This window comes from Dromiciops gliroides, chromosome 1, assembly GCF_019393635.1.
Source record: "Dromiciops gliroides isolate mDroGli1 chromosome 1, mDroGli1.pri, whole genome shotgun sequence".
In the NCBI taxonomy this organism is placed as follows: domain Eukaryota; kingdom Metazoa; phylum Chordata; class Mammalia; order Microbiotheria; family Microbiotheriidae; genus Dromiciops; species Dromiciops gliroides.
The window spans coordinates 262,768,499-262,779,961 of NC_057861.1; the positions used below are offsets into that span (position 1 = coordinate 262,768,499).

General features: G+C 42.2%; 1 protein-coding gene across 1 annotated transcript; it reads left to right on the forward strand.

Annotated features, from left to right (window-relative positions):
• Positions 1–7,859: 7,859 nt before the first annotated feature.
• On the forward strand, positions 7,860–10,253 carry LOC122735045 (transcription factor SOX-17-like). The gene is made up of 2 exons (XM_043976295.1): positions 7,860–8,212; positions 8,934–10,253. The coding sequence occupies exons 1-2, from the start codon at positions 7,882–7,884 to the stop codon at positions 9,833–9,835; spliced, it is 1,233 nt and encodes a 410-aa protein (XP_043832230.1). The 5' UTR covers positions 7,860–7,881; the 3' UTR covers positions 9,836–10,253.
• The last annotated feature ends 1,210 nt before the right edge of the window (positions 10,254–11,463 follow it).

The window sequence follows — 11,463 nt, forward strand, 5'->3', positions numbered from 1 at the left end:
ACCTGAATTCTGTGAATCTAAAAATATATTTTTTAATCTAAAAATATTTTGATAACTATTTCTATATAATTAGATGTTTTGTAATCCTATATATTTTATTTATATACTTAAAGGCATTAGTCTGAAAAGGGGACCATAGACTTAACTATAGATCAGAATGCCAAATGGGGCCATGCCACAAAAACGTTAAGACCTTCTGAATTAGAAGGTCTTATAACAGTGTGTTTCTGTACTATATGAGAAATCTTCCTGAAATGGAAAGTCTTCCGATGAGACCAGTTTATTTGACCATTGTTTGCTCATCTTTTCCAATGGAAGACTGGAGAACAAAGAGATTGATGTTGTTACACAGCCCTAGAATTCATAAGGACTATCCAATTTTCAGAAAAAGTATCATTTAATAAAGGAAGAAAAAAGTAATTATATTAAAAATAACTATAGAATATATTAAAATATTGGGAATCTGCCAACAAAAATATACATAGGAACTATATGACTATACTACAAAAAACTCTTTACAGAAATAGAAACCTAAATAATTGGAAAAATACTAGATAATCATGATCAGGCTGATCCAATTTTTTAAATGGTAACTACCTAAAGTAATTTACATATTCCATGATATCTTTGTTTATACTTCATTTTCGAAGAAGACCAATAACATGGGGTGATTTCTTGACTTGAGCATGGATTATATTTAAGTGAGGCAGAGTTAAGAAAATTCATCAGTCTCATTCTCTCTTCTGAATTATGGAAGTCTAATAGCAGCACAAAAGTCAAGATGATTGGTGATGTATCTAGATACAGTGAATGACCTTTATATCTTGAATATCTGACCAAGTTCTAATGGAGCCTAAGTACCTGCTTCAAGCACCTTCATTGCTGTCGGAATGATTTATAACATGATATACCAATCAAACTACCAAAGGATTATTTTATAAAGCTAAAAAAATAATAACAAAATTGATCTGGAAGAACAAAATGTCAAGAATCTCAAGGGAAATAATGAAAAAAATGAGAGGAGACCAACAGTAAGAGATCTCAAACTATACTACAAAGCAGTAATCATCAAAATCAATTTTGTAAAAAAAAGAAAAGTTGGTCAGTGGAACAGAGATAAGCTGTAAGTAGACAAATATTTATAGGATCTCTTTTTTTTTTTGGTGGTGTTACAGAACTAGAAATTAAGGGTGTGCTTGGCAATTGGGGAATGGCTTTAAAAAGTATGGTGGGGGGGGGGAGCAGCTAGGTGGCGCAGTGGATAAAGCACTGGCCCTGGAGTCAGGAGTACCTGAGTTCAAAGCCGGCCTCAGACACTTGACACTTACTAGCTGTGTGACCCTGGGAAAGTCACTTAACCCCATTGCCAAAAAAAAAAAAAAAGAAAAGAAAAAGAAAAAAGAAAAGGGACTGTTTCAGAAAAACCTAGGAAGACTTGTATGAACTAATGCAGAACAGAGTAAGAAGAATCAGAACAATTTATACAATAATTGAACACATTGTAAAAAATAAACTTTGAAAGATTTAATTTTAATCAATTCAATGACCAACCATGATTCCAGTAGACTTGATATAGAATGCTACCCACTTCTCGACAGATGGACTAAATATGCAGTGTGGTACAATCATTTTTGGTGATTGACAACATGAAGTTTTTTTTTTTTTACTCTGCATATTGTAAGGATTTTGTTTTTCTGTTTATTTTGGGAAGAGGAGGGGGGAAATCAATGCTTTTCTTTTGAAAAAAAGGAAATCACAGAATTACTCAGCCTCAGTTTCCCAACTTTGCACAAATGAGGTTGATAGTATTGAGCATCCATTTTTCTTCAAAGGAAACTTACAACAACAAAAAATTGATATTTTTGAATGGTATCAGAGGGGAACTGGAGAGGTCATCTAATCAGTTTGACCACCTTAAAGCTCACAAATAATAGCAGATGGTAGTTTTATAATGTTTTAAGGTTTATGAGATGTTTTCCTCATAATAACCCTTTGACATAGGTACAAGTATGATTATACCCATTTTAAATAAATTGAGAATCATAGAGGTAACTGTCCATGTACATACAACAGGGTATTGGGAAGCACTGAAACAGGACCTTAGCCCTCAGTTTATGACTGAATCTAGTGGTTTTTCCCTCAGTAATCTTTCCATTAAAACCATACTGTCTCTAAAAAGTACAAAGGATATCTTTAAAAGATTCTTATGGAATTTTAATAATTAAAGTAATTCTATTTGTCTTGAGTGAGGGGAAATGCATATGTACTTTTATGGATTTTGACGTTTCTTATGTTTAAGAACAGTTTAAAGTTTGTCTTTATAGTACTTCTGTTAACAAAAAACTCTAAGGAACAGCCTGGATTTTTTAGTTGTACTGAAATTTGGTTGTCTAAGATATTGCTTAAACTAAGTAAGATAATAGTGTCATAGATTTATCACTAGAATGTATCTGAGTTGGAGTCTATCCCTCCTTTTACAGATGAGAGCGCTGAAGCTCAAATAAATTAAATTCGAGGATCACACAACTAGTCTAAGGTAGAATTCGAACCCAGGTCTTATTGACTGCAAGTAAGCCCTTTCTACCCGTTACACTTAGAACTTACCGCCCCTCCCCTCTTTTATATTCGATCTAAGGAAAGTTCGGAACTTCTCATTGCAAGTATTTTCTTGGGACTACCTACATTAATAATGTTAAAATATAACACGATTATGGATGTTGCCTTGGCATTTCTGAGCCTTAGGAATTCCCCTATTGTTGCCTCTTCTACCTCCACCCACTGAGAGTCCAAGGGAGTCCCTGCAAGTACCAGCCAGAGGAATTGGAAGGCAAAACCACTGGAGTCCACCGCTGGAAGCAACCGGGGAAGCCAAGTGGTCTATGCACCACGGAAAGGCACCCGCCCCCACCCTAGGACACTCAAGGGAGCGAAATCGACCAAATAGCATCCCTGGGTGTGTGTGTTGGGGGAGGCGGTGTGATGGTGAGAACCCGTACCAAAGCTGAGAAGTTTCTGAGGAGGGAAGCAGACGGGAATAACGCATTTCCTGCTTCGCTAGTAACAAGCTCCTAACAGAGCCAAGGGGGAGCAGGGATGCAGACCCGTAGTCTCCCTCTGCAACTTCGGGTCAAGCAAGGGTTGGCAGAAAGAAAAACGGGGAGGGCAAAACAGGGAATCGAGCAAGACTAGGGTAGAGGCTCAGAGGGGAATGGATTGTATGCGTGAGGGACCGTGAAATGGTATAGAAGGGGAAAGCCCCCAGGGGCCCTAGGAACTCGGAAGCTTAAGTGAAAAAAATGAAACTGGTAGAAAAGCTGGTTGCTTGGGTTTGGGTGGATAACTAAGGACAGTCAGGAATCCCGAGGATGGTAGCTGATTCTCAACAGAGTATCTCTCTTTCTGAAGTTTTCCGTTCCTCCCACTGCCCCCTGCCTGGGTCAGCTGCTTGACTAGCCGCTCTCCTCCCGACAGCTCCCCCCACTCTCCACTACGCTTTCGCCTGCGACGGGTTGGGTCTCGCACTTGGTGGGGTGTGTGTGAAGGGAGAGTAGGGTGGTTAAGGAAGGAGGGGGCTAAAGCAGGGAGAGGCGGGGCGGAAAGGGGGCTGACACCCAGGCGCCACCCGGACCTTGCAGCTCAATATTGCCCTGCCCTGGGCTGCGCATAGGGTGACTTAGCTCCTACCTGGGAGGTGGAGGGAGACTATTGCTCTGGCCTGCAACCGCCAAAAGAGCCCCGAGGTCAGTAAGCGCTCTCCCGCCGCTGTCCCCAAGAGATTGATCGCTCTTTGCTAAGGAAAAAAAAATAATCTCACACTTTATAAACGCAAAGACCTTATTGTTTTATTTTTCCAAGAGGGCTATTGTTTATTCCCACGCCTGGGCTGGGATTTATTGTGAGGCTTCTACGTAGCTTCTCCTAACAATCTTGAGCCAACACTGCTCCCTCTGCGGTAGAGCTGCTTCGCTGTACCCGCAAAAGTACGGCTGCCAAAACACAAAGTGCACCCCGGATTTACCGTGCTTTGCTTTGTTTAGTCCTGGGAGAAGGGTAAATTCATGTTGGGTTTGTCTCGATAACTTTTTTTTTTTTTTAGCTTCTGTTTGACATTTCCCAAGAGCTCCTCGATATTTAGCCGGGTCAGGTGTGCACAGTTTTCCTCTCAGCGACAATGATCGACAATGATCGTTAACAGGGGCTATTTGCCGAGGTGATACCTCCAAGCAAGCATCCCTTTTTTTTTTTTTTACAAACTAGTTATTTCCTACACTCTATGACGGTCTGCACACGCTGCTGCAACAGCAGCGCCTAGGGACTTAATGCCCTGAGGGACTCGCAAAGCAACCTGTGCAGAGGCAGGAGGGTGCAAATGGAAAATGTCCTCTTTTATTTGGGTATGGTGTACACTGTTCTTATACTTATGAAACTCCCTTCCTCACCAAAGAAACAAAACAAAACAAAAAATCCTTCAGTGTTGAGAAAAGCGGGTTTTCAGGAAGGACTCCGGATGTTTGCGGCTTTTCATGTGGCATTTGTGGCTGGCTGTGATAACACTTGACAATTTCCAACACTACGGTTAGCAATAGGACTGAAATAGAAATGATTCCTCGCAACAAACGACAGGATTTGATAAGGTCCAAAAGAAACCATGGTACAGTTATCAGAAAGGAATTAATGCCAAAGGGAGCAAGGTTTGGGAGCCGAGGCTAAACAGGCATAGGGAATTCCTTCCCAAAGATTGAATTAAACCAGTACTGGCCTCTGGAAGTATGATAGTGTTATAGGAAGGAGGCGAAAGCTGAAGATCCTGACAAACCTTTGGTATATATATCCCATTTGATTTCTCAGTAAGCTTAGCTGGGGTAAAGATTTTGTAATGGGCTATTATTGGGAGGCTCCTTACAAGATGCTAATGGAGTAGCTTTTGCTGGTTGTCAGGCTTGCTCTGTCTTTAAACATTTCCTTTCTAGGCGGGTTTCGTTTTGTCCTAGTAATGTTGGTGAAATAGAGCAGCAGAGTGAAGAAAAATTCCAAATGTAAGTCAATGGATATAAGAAGTTTGTTTCATACCTCTGGAACATTTACTTTTGATGCCCAGTTGTTTTTTTTTAAGGGTCTTTGAAAGGGATTATACTAAGGGAGCTAACTAAAATGCTTTACTCCTTTCTTGAATGCAGGATGATTTCCCTTTTTTCCATATGTAAGTAACTTGGATAATTCTCTTTAATTCACCTATCTCTCCTAGGGAGATTTTCCCCAAAGTTAACTATCATTTTGCATATTACCAATCAGCACGTTAAATTAGAAGCAATGTATGTTTTAATTTCCCCAACCTAAACAATCAGCATGTTTCTTTAGAAGTGATATTTCTAAAAGCCATAGTCAAAAGCTTGTGGTCCTGGTTAACTTTGAATGCCCTGCCTTTACTATCCTATCTATATAGTCCTGAGAATGTTTTTAGGATTTGTTTCTCAAGTTAACTTGGAAGAAAATTTAAAGTTTCATTACAAAACCAAACAACAAAAGCACTATTGTGAAATTTGTTTAGGAGACCATCTCTTTTCTAATTCACCGGGTTGAAATAATACTTCTGCGATTCTTTAGACTAAAGCTTCTACTTTCCAAATTGGGGGTCAACCTTTTTTGTGTTATATTCCCCTTTGCTAATCTAGTGAAACCTTTGGATCCCTCCACATAGTGCTTTTAAATGCATAAAATGGAATGCAAGGGATTACAAAGGAAACAAATTATATTGAAATAGTTATCGAAGTAAAAAAAAAACAAATTCAGGGGTCCAAGTTTTGATTCTCCTTTTCTTTCTTTTAGAGACACCTTTTAAAATCAGACCTAGATTCTCACCTTGAATTGGAGCGAGGAAGGAGGGAGAGAAGGCTGCTGGGGGAATAACTCAAGTGAGAATTGGCACCTTTGCTATTGTTATCCACGCAATGGGAAATTGAGTGGGAGAATTATTCCTTCTGGTAAGGGCATCTCGAAAGAAGCATGCTGTTTATCAAACAGAATTGACGCAACTGGAGTAAAAGTCTCACAGTATCCTGAGATTCGGTAGACGTTCCAGAACAGTGATTTCTGAAGCAACGAATTTGGTCCTCTCTTGGATTTTAGCATCACACAAAACGGGATGACTTCAATTTTGGGCTGAAAAGCATTCAGTGCTTTTTTCATTTTTATATGACTTTTCATAAGAAAAATCCACCTTTCTTGAGGTTAGTATTAAAGTTGTTTATGCAAACTGCAGGAAAAGGTTGGGGTTTGTGAGGCATAGACTCCACAGATCTTTAATTCAGGAGTTTAGACGTCGCATTAAGACACATACACCTCCTCCAATCCCCGCCCCCCCCCCATTGGCTTTAGATCTGACTTTTATCACTATTCAGGAGTAGCTCCTGAAGATAGAATAAGAAATGTATGTTTTTCCAATCTCAAATTTTAGACCTCGGCATCCCAGCTCTTTTTTGGTTAAGCCATTTACTTTAACAACTGCATTCATATTTTAAATACTGCCAAAAAAAAAAAAGGGTAGCAGACATTGGCTGCTACTTTGACTACTGAAAGCCAACCCCAGTGCTAAAGTTAGTTTGTAATAACTGTAGTCCAAACAAAGCTGTCCTTACCCAAATAAAGCTCTCTGATCTCCTGTTTACACCTGGACATTTCGAGATAAGCAATGGATTTAATAGCAGCCTGGAGTAAATTTTGAAAATATTCAAGTTTTGGTCCATACAATTCACATCTCTGACTCAGATTTCAGATGCTAAAGGTAAGGTTTGCCTTATTTATTAGAGACCCCGGAGACATAGCTTGAAAACATCAATTTGCATTTAGGAAAGCACTTGAAACAATTTTCAGGGAACAAGGGTTTCTCTTCTGGCAAAAGGGCATGCATTTCTTTAACAATCTCACGCAAACTTTTTTGTCTTTCCTCCCTTCTGGCTCTGAGTATCCTAGGCGCGAAATAAATGTATATCCAAATTGAACTGGAAGAGGATTAAAGTCTACAAAATATTAAGTTTCATTCTTTAGTAAAATGACATGAATCAAAGTGGGAAACGTCGAAGGGAAGCAACAAAAATTTAAGTAGGAAGAAGGACTTTTATTATATATATATATATATATATTTATTTATTTATTTATTAGAGACACTATTGACGTACGACTAAGAGTACCTCTGAAGAAGATATTATTTCCTCGAAGAGAATGAAAACATCCAGCGGTCGGTCAAATAGATCATTTTGTACTTTACTTAAAAGGAAAATATCAGCACTTTTGTATTTTTATTAAAAAGCTGAGGAATTTTTGTCCAATAGCGCTAGCATAAGAAAAAAAGGTTCCCAAGCGGGAACTTTTGAAAATTTTGCAGCTTATGCAATCAATCCCACAACTGAGAAGTCTAAGGTCCCGATTTTCCGGTGCCTGGAAGTCTGGTTCCTTCCAGTTCACACCTGCTCAGGTAAAGCCTGAGCAGCTGCAGCTCTAGCTCTAGCTCCTCACCCCCACCCCACCCCAACCCTCGGGAGGTGGCCCAGGGCCTTGGCCTGGGAGGGGCGTCTGACACCTCGTGGGAGCCGCCCCGCCCCCGGAGTCCCATTGGTCGCGTGGGTATAGAAAGGCGAGGGACTGTAAGGAGAGCGCTCGTACTGGGTCCGTGTCGGTTGATGGCGCTTGTTCCTGCTGTGACGGGTCCGGGAGTCGAGTCATCTGGATAGATCGATCGATTCCCTCAGGCCACCTTGTTCTCCTCGCACCTTCGACCCAACCCTGGGGAAATCGTCGGGTCCCGACTGAGGGTGTGGGTGTGGGTGTGGGTGTGGGTGTGGGGGCGGGGCGGGGTGCTGGGCTGGAGGCCTGGGCAGGAGAGCCATGAGCAGCCCGGATGCGGGGTACGCCAGTGACGACCAGAGCCAGGCCAGGTGTGCGTTGCCCATGATGATGGCCGGGATGGGCCCCTGCCCTTGGGCAGAGTCTCTGAGCCCGTTGGGGGAGATGAAGGTCAAGAGCGAGTCCGGTACGGGCGCGGCGAGCGGGGGCAGTCCTGCTGCTGCTGCTGCCGCCGGGGCTGCGGGCCGTGGCAAAGGGGAATCCCGCATCCGGCGGCCCATGAACGCGTTCATGGTGTGGGCCAAGGACGAACGCAAGCGGCTGGCACAGCAGAACCCGGACCTGCACAACGCAGAGCTGAGCAAGATGCTAGGTGAGTTGTCATTCCCGGGCAGTAGAATGGGCTAGTACCAGAGCCCTAGGTCCTCTACTGTTTGCCTCGGTCAGGTTGACCTCACTTCTCAAGTGGGGACCTTAAAGCCCAGAAAATGCAAATTCTGTCTTTGCAAGACTATACCTACCCCTTGCTTTATCTTTTTCATGCGTTCCCCCCTTCTCCACCCCTACATTCCCCCACACTTCTCACCTCCCCGCTCTAAAATGATCTTCCCGGTCTTGCCACCTTTTGCCCGTTAGTCCCCGCTGCCCTTGCTACTGGACTTTTTTCGGGGAGGATACTTTCGGGACGGATCTTTCAAGAGCATGGTTTTTGCCCGCTCTCCTGGACTGGAAATGAGAAACGCCCAGTTCTAGGCATCTCGGGGAAGCGGGGCAGGAAAATTAGATGAGGAAAAGGTATCGGAGTTCCTAAAGCAAAGGCAACAAGAGTATTTGGGAAGGGGCGGAAGGGATTGGATTAAGAAACTTCTGGGGGTTTGGAAATTTAGCAGTGTTTTTTTTTTACTGTAAGGGTAGTTAGTTCTCCCTTGTAGAAGGATTTCCTCTTCACCAGAGGTACTTCCTAGATGCCGCCATTCCCTTTTCTGCCATTTCTAGTCACAGATTCATTGTATGGGTAGAGAGAGTGGGTGCTGCTAGCTGGTGAAGAATGACCAAGTATGTTCCCTCTTTTTTTTCTCCCCTTGTCGTTGCAGGGAAGTCCTGGAAGGCACTATCTCTGGCTGAGAAGAGGCCCTTTGTGGAGGAGGCCGAGCGGTTGCGAGTGCAGCACATGCAGGACCACCCCAATTACAAATACCGGCCTCGCAGGAGGAAGCAGGTGAAGAGGTTGAAACGGGTGGAGAGTGGCTTTCTCCACAGCCTCCCCGAGCAGCCCAGCTCTGGGCTGGGTCCAGAGGGCAGAGTGTGTGGGGACAGCCTGGGACTGCCTTTCCATGAGCAGGCCTACCACCAGGGCCAGGGAGTGCTGCCTCCTCAGATGGGACACTACCGCGAGTGCCAGAGCCTGGGTCCTGGCCCTCAGTTTGACAGCTACAACCTGCCTACCCCTGAGGCTTCTCCCATGGATGGCATGGAGCCAGATGCAGCTTTCTTCACGTCCTCTCTCCAAGGGGACTGCCAGCCGGGACCCTACAGCTATCCTGTAGCTTCTGAATACTCTGTGCATCCTGACTCTCACGCGGGTCCCGTGCACCACAGACACATGCAGGAACCCCTGGCCCACTCTTTGCAGGGTCTGATGGGCCCCTCCAACCCTCTGCATATGTACTATGGTCCCATGGGCTCCCCCCAGGCTGGGGGCGGTGTCCGTGGTTTCCAGATGCAGCATCAGCCAGGATCTAGTCAACCCTCTCCTCCGCCAGAGGCCCTGTCCTGCAGGGATGGCCTGGACACCAGCCAACCTGCTGAGCTCCTTGCAGATGTGGACCGCACAGAATTTGAACAATATCTGCATTTTGTGTGCAAACCAGAGTTGGGGCTAAACTACCAGGGACATGAATCTGGCCTCCCTCTACCTGAAAGTCACGGGGCCATTTCCTCTGTCGTGTCTGATGCCAGTTCTGCAGTATATTACTGCAACTATCCAGATGGGTGACACGTCTACCACTCCAGCTTGTGGGCCAGCAGCATAAACAGTGTTACAGTGTTACACACTTCCTGCAGGAACTAAGGAAATCCTTTCCCTCCCCCTCCCCCTCTTGTGTTTCTGTGTGTTTTTAAATTGAGAGTTGTCTTGGCACCTAATTTATGGTAATTTATTTGATTCTAATCTTAGCAATTTCCTAAAGAGGATGTGGGGTTTGGGGGTTCATTCTATCAGGGATTTGCTCTTAGTCTTCCCCCTAATTGTTATTGTCAAAATTGCCATTTGTAAATTGGACTTTACCTTTTCTGAGTAATGTGGCCCAAAATACCAACCATACTATGCAAGTTCATATTGTTTAGTGAATTTGGAGGGGGGCTGGTTGCATGATTTTTTTTTAACATGAATACTTAATAAAGTTTGAACTTTACTTTTCCAGTGTTTGGGTTCCCAGAAATTTATTAATTATATTACTAACTTAAACAGAATAGAAAGATTTCATGTTATTATAGTGACACTTATTAAAAACAGTACGTATGTATAATATAGACTTAACTTCAATAAGCATCTGTAAAATCTGGGGTATACCATCATATCAGATTGTAACTTCTTCCATGCCAATTTGAGATGCCATAACTGAAAAATTCATCTCACAATCTTCTCATTTCATGGAGAGACATTTTCCATAGTAAATAACTGGCCCCAGGACAATCCCAAAACAAACTTTTTTAAAGGTGAAGAGTTAGCTTTTACTCTTAGTTTTCTAATTCTTTTAGCATTCTAGCAACACATTTAAAGTAGCTTTTATATTGAAATTAAAAACACATTATCATTATGTCAACAAGCATTTATTAAGCCCCTACTATTTATCAGGACCTTGGTTAAGACCTTTTCCAATTAAGAGTTTTGTGTTTATTCATCAGAGTAAAAATCTAAGCATTCTGTTTTCTCTTAGTCTCTGAAAATACTGTTAGCCTGATATTTCCTGGAACCAAGTACATTCGACTAATTTAAATGATTTTTTATTACTAAACAGTTTTATTAATCCTAATTAGTATTGATCAAGTATCCTTAGTTCCCTATTTGAAAAAAAAAGTTACATCATAGTAACTTGAACTTTTAAATCCAAACCTTTTTAATGTATTAATCTATAAGATTTCTTTTATATTTTAACATTCTGTTACTTGAAATATCAACAAAAAATCATGGGAGGCACAGGTACTAGTGTTGAACTAAGGAGCTGTGTGCCTTTAAGACCTGAACATGGACAATAAATACCCCAAGGAGAAGGGTGATCTGGGATTGGAAAAGCAAGTAATTTTTGGGGGGAAGGGTCTCACAAAACTGATTCCTGAATTCTACCACTCTGTTTTTGAATATATAGCTTCATGTTAGTATAATTGGAAGCATCTCAATTTTCATTTGAATGTTGGGAAAGGGTAGAAGGGAGGGAGGTGTAGGAAGGGATGGTTGATTAAGATGGAGCAAAAAATAAGGGGGGATGAGTTTGTAAGGAAAAGATGAACCCAAGACACATTTTATGCTTTAATTACTCATTCTATATGATAGTTGCTCTTTCACTTGATGGTTCATATGGCCCATATTGGGCAACAGTAATATTATTCATCTAGAGATTTAAT

What these genes read in the sequence shown, in the direction of transcription:
- LOC122735045 (XM_043976295.1), top strand. Translation starts at nt 7,882, where the DNA reads ATGAGCAGCCCGGATGCGGGGTACGCCAGTGACGACCAGAGCCAGGCC. An exon ending in AGAGCTGAGCAAGATGCTAG is followed by an intron (nt 8,213 to 8,933) that starts GTGAGTTGTCAT and finishes TTGTCGTTGCAG; the next exon opens with GGAAGTCCTGGAAGGCACTA.